Source organism: Gobio gobio, assembly GCF_949357685.1.
Source record: "Gobio gobio genome assembly, chromosome: 4".
NCBI lineage: Eukaryota > Metazoa > Chordata > Actinopteri > Cypriniformes > Gobionidae > Gobio > Gobio gobio.
In genome coordinates, this window is record NC_137100.1 from 68,230,121 (window position 1) to 68,243,849 (window position 13,729).

The 13,729-nt window shown below is 41.2% G+C and overlaps 1 protein-coding gene across 3 annotated transcripts in view; it reads right to left on the reverse strand.

The window, feature by feature from the left end:
• The window catches only part of dqx1 (DEAQ box RNA-dependent ATPase 1), a 43,283-nt gene that overhangs the window by 24,123 nt on the left and 5,431 nt on the right, over nucleotides 1–13,729 (reverse strand). For 2 of the 3 annotated variants that reach the window (XM_079814323.1, XM_079814322.1), the window contains exon 2: nucleotides 4,596–4,921. In XM_079814323.1, the coding sequence (XP_079670449.1) occupies nucleotides 4,596–4,886 (291 nt within the window). In that variant the 5' untranslated portion in view covers nucleotides 4,887–4,921. The remainder of the gene's footprint in view (nucleotides 1–4,595; nucleotides 4,922–13,729) is intronic. The other variant, XM_079814321.1, reaches the window with a different exon arrangement.

The following is a 13,729-nucleotide window of genomic DNA, read 5'->3' on the forward strand; positions in this document are numbered from 1 at the left end:
GTCTTATTGCATTTATTTTAAAGTGTCAAAAACACACAAGTTAGGGTTCACATAAACAGGTGGTTTTGTCTTAAGTGAATGTGAAGCATCTGCATTACTAGCCTAATATAAGAACCCGAGTACGTCATACAGTGAAATATATGCGGTTTTATTTTTTTCATGTGATTATTCAAATTCTTACTTGCTGTTTTTAGGCATACCTACTTTACCTGGAAATTGTAAAGCAGTTTATTTAATTTGCATCTTTTTTAATTATTTGATTGTATTGTTTATTTTTTGGATGCTGCTTTTATCATTGCATTCTGCAATAAAATAAACACGATTCAAAAATCAAAATAAATGTTATTTACAAAGGTAGATGTGATACAGCTAGTGCAAGAATGTGTGTATTGCAAGAAACAACTTTTTCCCCAAAAGATAAACAACTTAATTCAAAAGCATTTGTAGCAATGTCATTTAAAAAAGTAATCTTTACAAACAAATATCTTGGTTACTGAGGCACTAACAATGAACAGAACAAAACACACAAAGAAAAAAACTGTATGGCACAACAGAATAGAATGGGGATGAAACAGAACAGATTTAAAGAAAGAATAGAATTTAATTGAACAGAATAGGACGGAAACAAAACAGAACGGAAAATAATAGAATAGAACAAAATTAAATAGAATAGAACAGGATAAAGACTAGAATGGGACAGAACAGATGAAAAAGAACAGAATTCAATAGAATATGACTCAATCCCTCCTGTCTTGCAGGACCTGAGGAATGGAATAGAAAAGAACATGATGGAGGAGAACAGAACAGAATAGAATTGGATGGAACAGAACGGATCAAAAAAAGAATAGAATGGAAAAGGACAGAAGAGTCCTAAATAAAACAGAACAGAGCAGGAGAGAATGAGATGAAAAAACTAATGAAAAAGAATAGAATACAACAATACAATAGAACAGGACAGAAAATAACAAATTAAAAATAGAATAGGACAGGACAAAACAGAACAGAACGGAAAAGATTAGAACAAAATTAAATAGAACAGAACAGAATATATCAGAACGGAACAGATTAAAAATTGAATAGAATAGAAAATAACAGGACAAAGAATAGCACAGGACAGAACAAGTTAAAAATAGAATAGAATAGAATTATTATATATTGAATAGGACGGAACAAAACGGAACGGGAAAGAATAGAACAAAATTAAATAGAACAGAATATATCAGAACAGAACAGAAAAGTTTAAAAATAGAATAGAATATAATTGAATAATAATATATTGAATAGGAAGGAACAAAACGGACAGAACAAAATTAAATTGAACAGAACAGAATATATCAGAATGGAACAGATTAAAAATAGAATAGAATAGAAAATAACAGGACAAAGAATAGCACAGGACAGAACAGAATACAACAATATTCTTATACAAAAGTCAAAACAGATTAAAAATAGAACAGGTCAAGCGCACTGGACAGGTTCTGCTAAACTGATGATGGCTAATTCTACACTACAAACACAGCAATCATCAGAGCTGAAAACTCTTCAATAGAGTTCAAAAGAACAGCGTTAATCTGATATATCTGATATATTCTGTTCTATTTAATTTTGTACTATTCTTTTCCGTTCCGTCCTATTCAATATATAATAATTCGATTCTATTCTATTCTATTTTTAATTTGTTCGGTTCTGTGCTATTCTTTGTCCTGTTATTTTCTATTCTATTCAATTTTTAATCTGTTCCGTTCTGATATATTCTGTTCTGTTCTATTTAATTTTGTTCTGTCCGTTTTGTTCCGTCCTATTCAATATATAATAATTCAATTCTATTCTATTCTATTTTTAAACTGTTCCGTTCTGATATATTCTGTTCTATTTAATTTTGATCTATTCTATTGTTCTAATCTTTTCCGTTCTGTTCTGTTTTGTCCTGTCCTATTCTATTTGTTATTTAATTTGTTAATCAGAAATAGAATCTTTCGTCACATTATAAATGTCTTTACTGGCCCTTCTGATCACTGTAATGTGTCTTTTATTATGTTAATAAATCCCGGAACTGATCCCATATGAAGAGTCTCCCAGCAGGCCCGTGTCCTGTGTGTGTTTATTGTGTAGAAGCTGCATCATAAAGACACGACCTTTAGCCGCTCGATTACATCACCTCTGCTTTAGAGACTGAGGGACAAGCTCTGTATCAGTGCAGATAAACACCATGAGCTGCTCTTCCAGAGAACACGTCTCTCAGGCCAGTCCAGATCCTCCACCCCAAACTCCTCATCCATGTCTTTATGGAGACGCTTTGAGCACTGGAGCATGCTGGGACAGGAAGGGGCCGTCCACAAACTCATCCCACAAAGTTGGGAGCATGAAATTGTCCACAATGTCTTACATTAAGAGTTCCTTTCACTGGAACTATCCCCACCCCATAATCCCCCCTCCACCAAACTTTACACTCGGCACAATTAGGGTTGGGTACAGAACTCTGTACTTTTAAGGGCACCGACCGAATTACGTCGATACTACCGAGTACCGATTCACATTAAATCAATCGGTACCAAATCTCGGTACCTGAGAACGCATCTGGTGATATAGACGAGTGTCTGTGAATATTAAACCGCAAAAAGGCTATTTAAATATGAATCCTGCGTGTCTCTGTGCGAATGAATGCCGTAGAAGCGCGGTTTACCTCACACACACACACACACACACTCACTATCGCGCTCACTATCCCTACGACGGTCGCGTGTTTCCATCTCTGCCGTCAATTAGTTACTTTTTAAGGGAGTAACGCAATATTGTAATGTATTACTTTTCTTGAAAAGTAACTAAGTAACTCAATTAGTTACTTTTTAAGGGAGTAACGCAATATTGTAATGTATTACTTTTCTTGAAAAGTAACTAAGTAACTCAATTAGTTACTTTTTAAGGGAGTAACGCAATATTGTAATGTATTACTTTTCTTGAAAAGTAACTAAGTAACTCAATTAGTTACTTTTTAAGGGAGTAACGCAATATTGTAACGCATTACTTTTCTTAAAAAGTAACTAAGTAACTCAATTAGTTACCCTTTAAGGGAGTAACGCAATATTGTAACGCAATACTTTTCTTAAAAAGTAACTAAGTAACTCAATTAGTTACTTTTTAAGGGAGTAACGCAATATTGTAACGCACTACTTTTCTTAAAAAGTAACTAAGTAACTCAAATAGTTACTTTTTAAGGGAGTAACGCAATATTGTAACGCATTACTTTTCTTAAAAAGTAACAAAGTAACTCAATTAGTTACCCTTTAAGGGAGTAACGCAATATTGTAACGCATTACTTTTCTTAAAAAGTAACTCAATTAGTTACTTTTTAAGGGAGTAACGCAATATTGTAATGCATTACTTTTCTTAAAAAGTAACTAAGTAACTCAATTAGTTACTTTTTAAGAGAGTAACGCAATATTGTAATGCATTACTTTTCTTAAAAAGTAACCCAATTAGTTACTTTTTAAGGGAGTAACGCAATTTTGTAACGCATTACTTTTTTAAAAAAGTAACTCAATTAGTTACTTTTTAAGGGAGAAACGCAATATTGTAATGCATTACTTTTCTTAAAAAGTAACTAAGTAACTCAATTAGTTACTTTTTAAGGGAGTAACGCAATTTTGTAACGCATCACTTTTTTAAAAAAGGAACTCAATTAGTTACTTTTTAAGGGAGTAACGCAATATTGTAATGCATTACTTTTCTTAAAAAGTAACTAAGTAACTCAATTAGTTACTTTTTAATGGAGTAACGCAATATTGTAATGCATTACTTTTCTTAAAAAGTAACTCAATTAGTTACTTTTTAAGGGAGTAACGCAATTTTGTAACGCATTACTTTTTTAAAAAAGTAACTCAATTAGTTACTTTTTAAGGGAGTAACGCAATATTGTAAATACATTACTTTTCTTAAAAAGTAACTAAGTAAGTCAATTAGTTACTTTTTAAGGGAGTAACGCAATATTGTAAATGCATTACTTTTCTTAAAAAGTAACTAAGTAAGTCAATTAGTTACTTTTTAAGGGAGTAACGCAATATTGTAAATACATTACTTTTCTTAAAAAGTAACTAAGTAAGTCAATTAGTTACTTTTTAAGGGAGTAACGCAATATTGTAAATACATTACTTTTCTTAAAAAGTAACTAAGTAAGTCAATTAGTTACTTTTTAAGGGAGTAACGCAATATTGTAATGCATTACTTTTCGAAGTAACTTTCCCCAACACTGATGTCACGTTCCACCTATAAGCGGTCAGCGTACCCTGAGCTGAAGCATGAGTGTGTGCTGTACCCATGAGTGTGTGATCTCCAGATGAGTGTGTGTGTGATCTCCAGATGAGTGTGTGTGTGATCTCCAGATGAGTGTGTGTGTGTGTGATCTCCAGATGAGTGTGTGTGTGATCTCCAGATGAGTGTGTGTGTGATCTCCAGATGAGTGTGTGTGTGATCTCCAGATGAGTGTGTGTGTGTGATCTCCAGATGAGTGTGTGTGTGATCTCCAGATGAGTGTGTGTGTGTGTGTGTGTGTGTGTGTGTGTGTGTGTGTGATCTCCAGAGGAGTGTGTGTGCTGTACCTGTGTGCTCTTGCCCGCCCCCCCGTCTGCGCTCAGGACCATCATGCTGTGCGACTCCATGTGCTCCAGCAGACTGAACCTCAGGCTCCACACCGGCAGCCGCTTCCTCTCCTCCAGCAGGCTGTAGTAGCGGGAGGAAAAGGGCAGGCCGTCGTAGGGGTTGACCTCCAGGTCCGCCAGGTCCTGCTCCGCCCCCTCTCCATCCTCCTCCAGGTCTCCGGACAGCAGAGAGGAGATGGAGAGGGTGTCCAGGCAGGAGAGGGCAGGAGAAGGCTTGGGGGCGGAGGCCATGCTGAAGGTGGAGGAACACCACACACGCTGATCACCTACACACAACCCATCAACATCAGGTCACCTACACACAACCCATCAACATCAGGTCACAAACACACAACCCATCAACATCAGGTCACAAACACACAACCCATCAACATCAGGTCACCTACACACAACCCATCAACATCAGGTCACAAACACACAACCAATCAACATCAGGTCACCTACACACAACCAATCAACATCAGGTCACAAACACACAACCCATCAACATCAGGTCACCTACACACAACCCATCAACATCAGGTCACAAACACACAACCCATCAACATCAGGTCACCTACACACAACCCATCAACATCAGGTCACAAACACACAACCCATCAACATCAGGACACAAACACACAACCCATCAACATCAGGTCACAAACACACAACCCATCAACATCAGGTCACAAACACACAACCCATCAACATCAGGTCACAAACACACAACACATCAACATCAGGTCACAAACACACAACACATCAACATCAGGTCACCTACACACAACCCATCAACATCAGGTCACAAACACACAACCCATCAACATCAGGTCACCTACACACAACCCATCAACATCAGGACACAAACACACAACCCATCAACATCAGGACACAAACACACAACCCATCAACATCAGGTCACAAACACACAACCCATCAACATCAGGTCACAAACACACAACCCATCAACATCAGGTCACAAACACACAACCCATCAACATCAGGTCACAAACACACAACCCATCAACATCAGGTCACCTACACACAACCCATCAACATCAGGTCACAAACACACAACCCATCAACATCAGGTCACAAACACACAACCCATCAACATCAGGTCACAAACACACAACCCATCAACATCAGGTCACAAACACACAACCCATCAACATCAGGTCACAAACACACAACCCATCAACATCAGGTCACAAACACACAACCCATCAACATCAGGTCACAAACACACAACCCATCAACATCAGGTCACAAACACACAACCCATCAACATCAGGTCACCTACACACAACCCATCAACATCAGGTCACAAACACACAACCCATCAACATCAGGTCACAAACACACAACCCATCAACATCAGGTCACCTACACACAACACATCAACATCAGGTCACAAACACACAACCCATCAACATCAGGACACAAACACACAACCCATCAACATCAGGTCACAAACACACAACCCATCAACATCAGGTCACAAACACACAACCCATCAACATCAGGACACAAACACACAACCCATCAACATCAGGTCACCTACACACAACCCATCAACATCAGGTCACCTACACACAACCCATCAACATCAGGTCACAAACACACAACCCATCAACATCAGGACACAAACACACAACCCATCAACATCAGGTCACCTACACACAACCCATCAACATCAGGTCACCTACACACAACCCATCAACATCAGGTCACCTACACACAACCCATCAACATCAGGTCACAAACACACAACCCATCAACATCAGGTCACAAACACACAACCCATCAACATCAGGACACAAACACACAACCCATCAACATCAGGTCACAAACACACAACCCATCAACATCAGGTCACAAACACACAACCCATCAACATCAGGTCACAAACACACAACCCATCAACATCAGGTCACAAACACACAACCCATCAACATCAGGTCACAAACACACAACCCATCAACATCAGGTCACAAACACACAACCCATCAACATCAGGTCACAAACACACAACCCATCAACATCAGGACACAAACACACAACCCATCAACATCAGGTCACAAACACACAACCCATCAACATCAGGTCACAAACACACAACCCATCAACATCAGGACACAAACACACAACCCATCAACATCAGGTCACAAACACACAACCCATCAACATCAGGTCACAAACACACAACCCATCAACATCAGGTCACAAACACACAACCCATCAACATCAGGTCACAAACACACAACCCATCAACATCAGGTCACCTACACACAACCAATCAACATCAGGTCACAAACACACAACCAATCAACATCAGGTCACAAACACACAACCAATCAACATCAGGTCACCTACACACAACCCATCAACATCAGGTCACAAACACACAACCCATCAACATCAGGTCACAAACACACAACCAATCAACATCAGGTCACAAACACACAACCCATCAACATCAGGTCACAAACACACAACCCATCAACATCAGGTCACAAACACACAACCCATCAACATCAGGTCACCTACACACAACCCATCAACATCAGGTCACAAACACACAACCCATCAACATCAGGTCACCTACACACAACCCATCAACATCAGGTCACAAACACACAACCCATCAACATCAGGTCACAAACACACAACCCATCAACATCAGGTCACCGACACACAACCCATCAACATCAGGTCACAAACACACAACCCATCAACATCAGGTCACCTACACACAACCCATCAACATCAGGTCACAAACACACAACCAATCAACATCAGGTCACAAACACACAACCCATCAACATCAGGTCACAAACACACAACCCATCAACATCAGGTCACCTACACACAACCCATCAACATCAGGTCACAAACACACAACCCATCAACATCAGGTCACAAACACACAACCCATCAACATCAGGTCACCTACACACAACCCATCAACATCAGGTCACAAACACACAACCCATCAACATCAGGTCACCTACACACAACCCATCAACATCAGGTCACCTACACACAACCCATCAACATCAGGTCACAAACACACAACCAATCAACATCAGGTCACAAACACACAACCCATCAACATCAGGTCACAAACACACAACCCATCAACATCAGGTCACAAACACACAACCCATCAACATCAGGTCACCTACACACAACCCATCAACATCAGGTCACCTACACACAACCCATCAACATCAGGTCACAAACACACAACCAATCAACATCAGGTCACAAACACACAACCAATCAACATCAGGTCACCTACACACAACCCATCAACATCAGGTCACCTACACACAACACATCAACATCAGGTCACCTACACACAACCCATCAACATCAGGTCACAAACACACAACCAATCAACATCAGGTCACAAACACACAACCCATCAACATCAGGTCACAAACACAAAACCCATCAACATCAGGTCACCTACACACAACACATCAACATCAGGTCACCTACACACAACCCATCAACATCAGGTCACAAACACACAACCAATCAACATCAGGTCACAAACACACAACCCATCAACATCAGGTCACAAACACACAACACATCAACATCAGGTCACCTACACACAACCCATCAACATCAGGTCACAAACACACAACCCATCAACATCAGGTCACCTACACACAACACATCAACATCAGGTCACCTACACACAACCCATCAACATCAGGTCACAAACACACAACCCATCAACATCAGGTCACAAACACACAACCCATCAACATCAGGTCACAAACACACAACCCATCAACATCAGGTCACAAACACACAACCCATCAACATCAGGTCACAAACACACAACCCATCAACATCAGGTCACAAACACACAACCCATCAACATCAGGTCACAAACACACAACACATCAACATCAGGTCACCTACACACAACCCATCAACATCAGGTCACAAACACACAACCCATCAACATCAGGTCACCTACACACAACCCATCAACATCAGGTCACCTACACACAACCCATCAACATCAGGTCACAAACACACAACCCATCAACATCAGGTCACAAACACACAACCCATCAACATCAGGTCACAAACACACAACCCATCAACATCAGGTCACAAACACACAACCCATCAACATCAGGTCACAAACACACAACCCATCAACATCAGGTCACAAACACACAACCCATCAACATCAGGTCACAAACACACAACCAATCAACATCAGGTCACAAACACACAACCCATCAACATCAGGTCACAAACACACAACCCATCAACATCAGGTCACCTACACACAACCCATCAACATCAGGTCACAAACACACAACCCATCAACATCAGGTCACAAACACACAACCAATCAACATCAGGTCACAAACACACAACCCATCAACATCAGGTCACAAACACACAACCAATCAACATCAGGTCACAAACACACAACCCATCAACATCAGGTCATCTACACACAACCAATCAACATCAGGTCACAAACACACAACCCATCAACATCAGGTCACAAACACACAACCCATCAACATCAGGTCACAAACACACAACCAATCAACATCAGGTCACAAACACACAACCAATCAACATCAGGTCACAAACACACAACCCATCAACATCAGGTCACAAACACACAACCAATCAACATCAGGTCACAAACACACAACCCATCAACATCAGGTCACAAACACACAACCCATCAACATCAGGTCACAAACACACAACCCATCAACATCAGGTCACCTACACACAACCCATCAACATCAGGTCACAAACACACAACCCATCAACATCAGGTCACCTACACACAACCAATCAACATCAGGTCACAAACACACAACCAATCAACATCAGGTCACAAACACACAACCCATCAACATCAGGTCACAAACACACAACCAATCAACATCAGGTCACAAACACACAACCCATCAACATCAGGTCACAAACACACAACCAATCAACATCAGGTCACAAACACACAACCCATCAACATCAGGTCACAAACACACAACCAATCAACATCAGGTCACAAACACACAACCCATCAACATCAGGTCACCTACACACAACCCATCAACATCAGGTCACCTACACACAACCCATCAACATCAGGTCACAAACACACAACCCATCAACATCAGGTCACAAACACACAACCCATCAACATCAGGACACAAACACACAACCCATCAACATCAGGTCACAAACACACAACCCATCAACATCAGGTCACAAACACACAACCCATCAACATCAGGTCACAAACACACAACCCATCAACATCAGGTCACAAACACACAACCCATCAACATCAGGTCACAAACACACAACCCATCAACATCAGGTCACAAACACACAACCCATCAACATCAGGTCACAAACACACAACCCATCAACATCAGGACACAAACACACAACCCATCAACATCAGGTCACAAACACACAACCCATCAACATCAGGTCACAAACACACAACCCATCAACATCAGGACACAAACACACAACCCATCAACATCAGGTCACAAACACACAACCCATCAACATCAGGTCACAAACACACAACCCATCAACATCAGGTCACAAACACACAACCAATCAACATCAGGTCACAAACACACAACCAATCAACATCAGGTCACAAACACACAACCCATCAACATCAGGTCACAAACACACAACCCATCAACATCAGGTCACAAACACACAACCCATCAACATCAGGTCACAAACACACAACCCATCAACATCAGGTCACAAACACACAACCCATCAACATCAGGTCACCTACACACAACCCATCAACATCAGGTCACAAACACACAACCCATCAACATCAGGTCACAAACACACAACCCATCAACATCAGGTCACAAACCCACAACCCATCAACATCAGGTCACAAACACACAACCCATCAACATCAGGTCACAAACACACAACCAATCAACATCAGGTCACAAACACACAACCCATCAACATCAGGTCACAAACACACAACCCATCAACATCAGGTCACAAACACACAACCCATCAACATCAGGACACAAACACACAACTCATCAACATCAGGTCACAAACACACAACCCATCAACATCAGGTCACAAACACACACACTCATCAACATCAGGTCACAAACACACAACCCATCAACATCAGGTCACAAACACACAACCCATCAACATCAGGTCACCTACACACAACCCATCAACATCAGGTCACAAACACACAACCCATCAACATCAGGTCACAAACACACAACCAATCAACATCAGGTCACAAACACACAACCCATCAACATCAGGTCACAAACACACAACCCATCAACATCAGGTCACAAACACACAACCAATCAACATCAGGTCACAAACACACAACCAATCAACATCAGGTCACAAACACACAACCCATCAACATCAGGTCACAAACACACAACCAATCAACATCAGGTCACAAACACACAACCAATCAACATCAGGTCACAAACACACAACCCATCAACATCAGGTCACAAACACACAACCAATCAACATCAGGTCACAAACACACAACCAATCAACATCAGGTCACAAACACACAACCAATCAACATCAGGTCACAAACACACAACCAATCAACATCAGGTCACAAACACACAACCCATCAACATCAGGTCACAAACACACAACCAATCAACATCAGGTCACAAACACACAACCAATCAACATCAGGTCACAAACACACAACCCATCAACATCAGGTCACAAACACACAACCAATCAACATCAGGTCACAAACACACAACCCATCAACATCAGGTCACAAACACACAACCCATCAACATCAGGTCACAAACACACAACCCATCAACATCAGGTCACAAACCCACAACCCATCAACATCAGGTCACAAACACACAACCCATCAACATCAGGTCACAAACACACAACCAATCAACATCAGGTCACAAACACACAACCCATCAACATCAGGTCACCTACACACAACCCATCAACATCAGGTCACAAACACACAACCCATCAACATCAGGTCACAAACACACAACCCATCAACATCAGGTCACAAACCCACAACCCATCAACATCAGGTCACAAACACACAACCCATCAACATCAGGTCACAAACACACAACCAATCAACATCAGGTCACAAACACACAACCCATCAACATCAGGTCACAAACACACAACCCATCAACATCAGGTCACAAACACACAACCCATCAACATCAGGTCACAAACACACAACCCATCAACATCAGGTCACAAACACACAACCCATCAACATCAGGTCACAAACACACAACCCATCAACATCAGGTCACAAACACACAACCCATCAACATCAGGTCACAAACACACAACCCATCAACATCAGGTCACAAACACACAACCAATCAACATCAGGTCACAAACACACAACCAATCAACATCAGGTCACAAACACACAACCCATCAACATCAGGTCACAAACACACAACCCATCAACATCAGGTCACAAACACACAACCAATCAACATCAGGTCACAAACACACAACCCATCAACATCAGGTCACAAACACACAACCAATCAACATCAGGTCACAAACACACAACCAATCAACATCAGGTCACAAACACACAACCAATCAACATCAGGTCACAAACACACAACCCATCAACATCAGGTCACAAACACACAACCAATCAACATCAGGTCACAAACACACAACCCATCAACATCAGGTCACAAACACACAACCAATCAACATCAGGTCACCTACACACACCCATCAACATCAGGTCACCTACACACAACCAATCAACATCAGGTCACAAACACACAACCAATCAACATCAGGTCACAAACACACAACCCATCAACATCAGGTCACAAACACACAACCAATCAACATCAGGTCACAAACACACAACCCATCAACATCAGGTCACAAACACACAACCAATCAACATCAGGTCACAAACACACAACCAATCAACATCAGGTCACAAACACACACCAATCAACATCAGGTCACAAACACACAACCCATCAACATCAGGTCACAAACACACACCAATCAACATCAGGTCACAAACACACAACCATCAACATCAGGTCACAAACACACAACCAATCAACATCAGGTCACAAACACACAACCCATCAACATCAGGTCACAAACACACAACCCATCAACATCAGGTCACAAACACACAACCAATCAACATCAGGTCACAAACACACAACCCATCAACATCAGGTCACAAACACACAACCCATCAACATCAGGTCACAAACACACAACCCATCAACATCAGGTCACAAACACACAACCCATCAACATCAGGTCACCTACACACAACCAATCAACATCAGGTCACAAACACACAACCCATCAACATCAGGTCACAAACACACAACCCATCAACATCAGGTCACAAACACACAACCCATCAACATCAGGTCACAAACACACAACCAATCAACATCAGGTCACAAACACACAACCAATCAACATCAGGTCACAAACACACAACCCATCAACATCAGGTCACCTACACACAACCAATCAACATCAGGTCACAAACACACAACCCATCAACATCAGGTCACAAACACACAACCCATCAACATCAGGTCACAAACACACAACCCATCAACATCAGGTCACAAACACACAACCCATCAACATCAGGTCACAAACACACAACCCATCAACATCAGGTCACAAACACACAACCAATCAACATCAGGTCACAAACACACAACCCATCAACATCAGGTCACAAACACACAACCAATCAACATCAGGTCACAAACACACAACCAATCAACATCAGGTCACAAACACACAACCCATCAACATCAGGTCACAAACACACAACCCATCAACATCAGGTCACCTACACACAACCCATCAACATCAGGTCACAAACACACAACCCATCAACATCAGGTCACCTACACACAACACATCAACATCAGGTCACCTACACACAACCAATCAACATCAGGTCACAAACACACAACCCATCAACATCAGGTCACAAACACACAACCCATCAACATCAG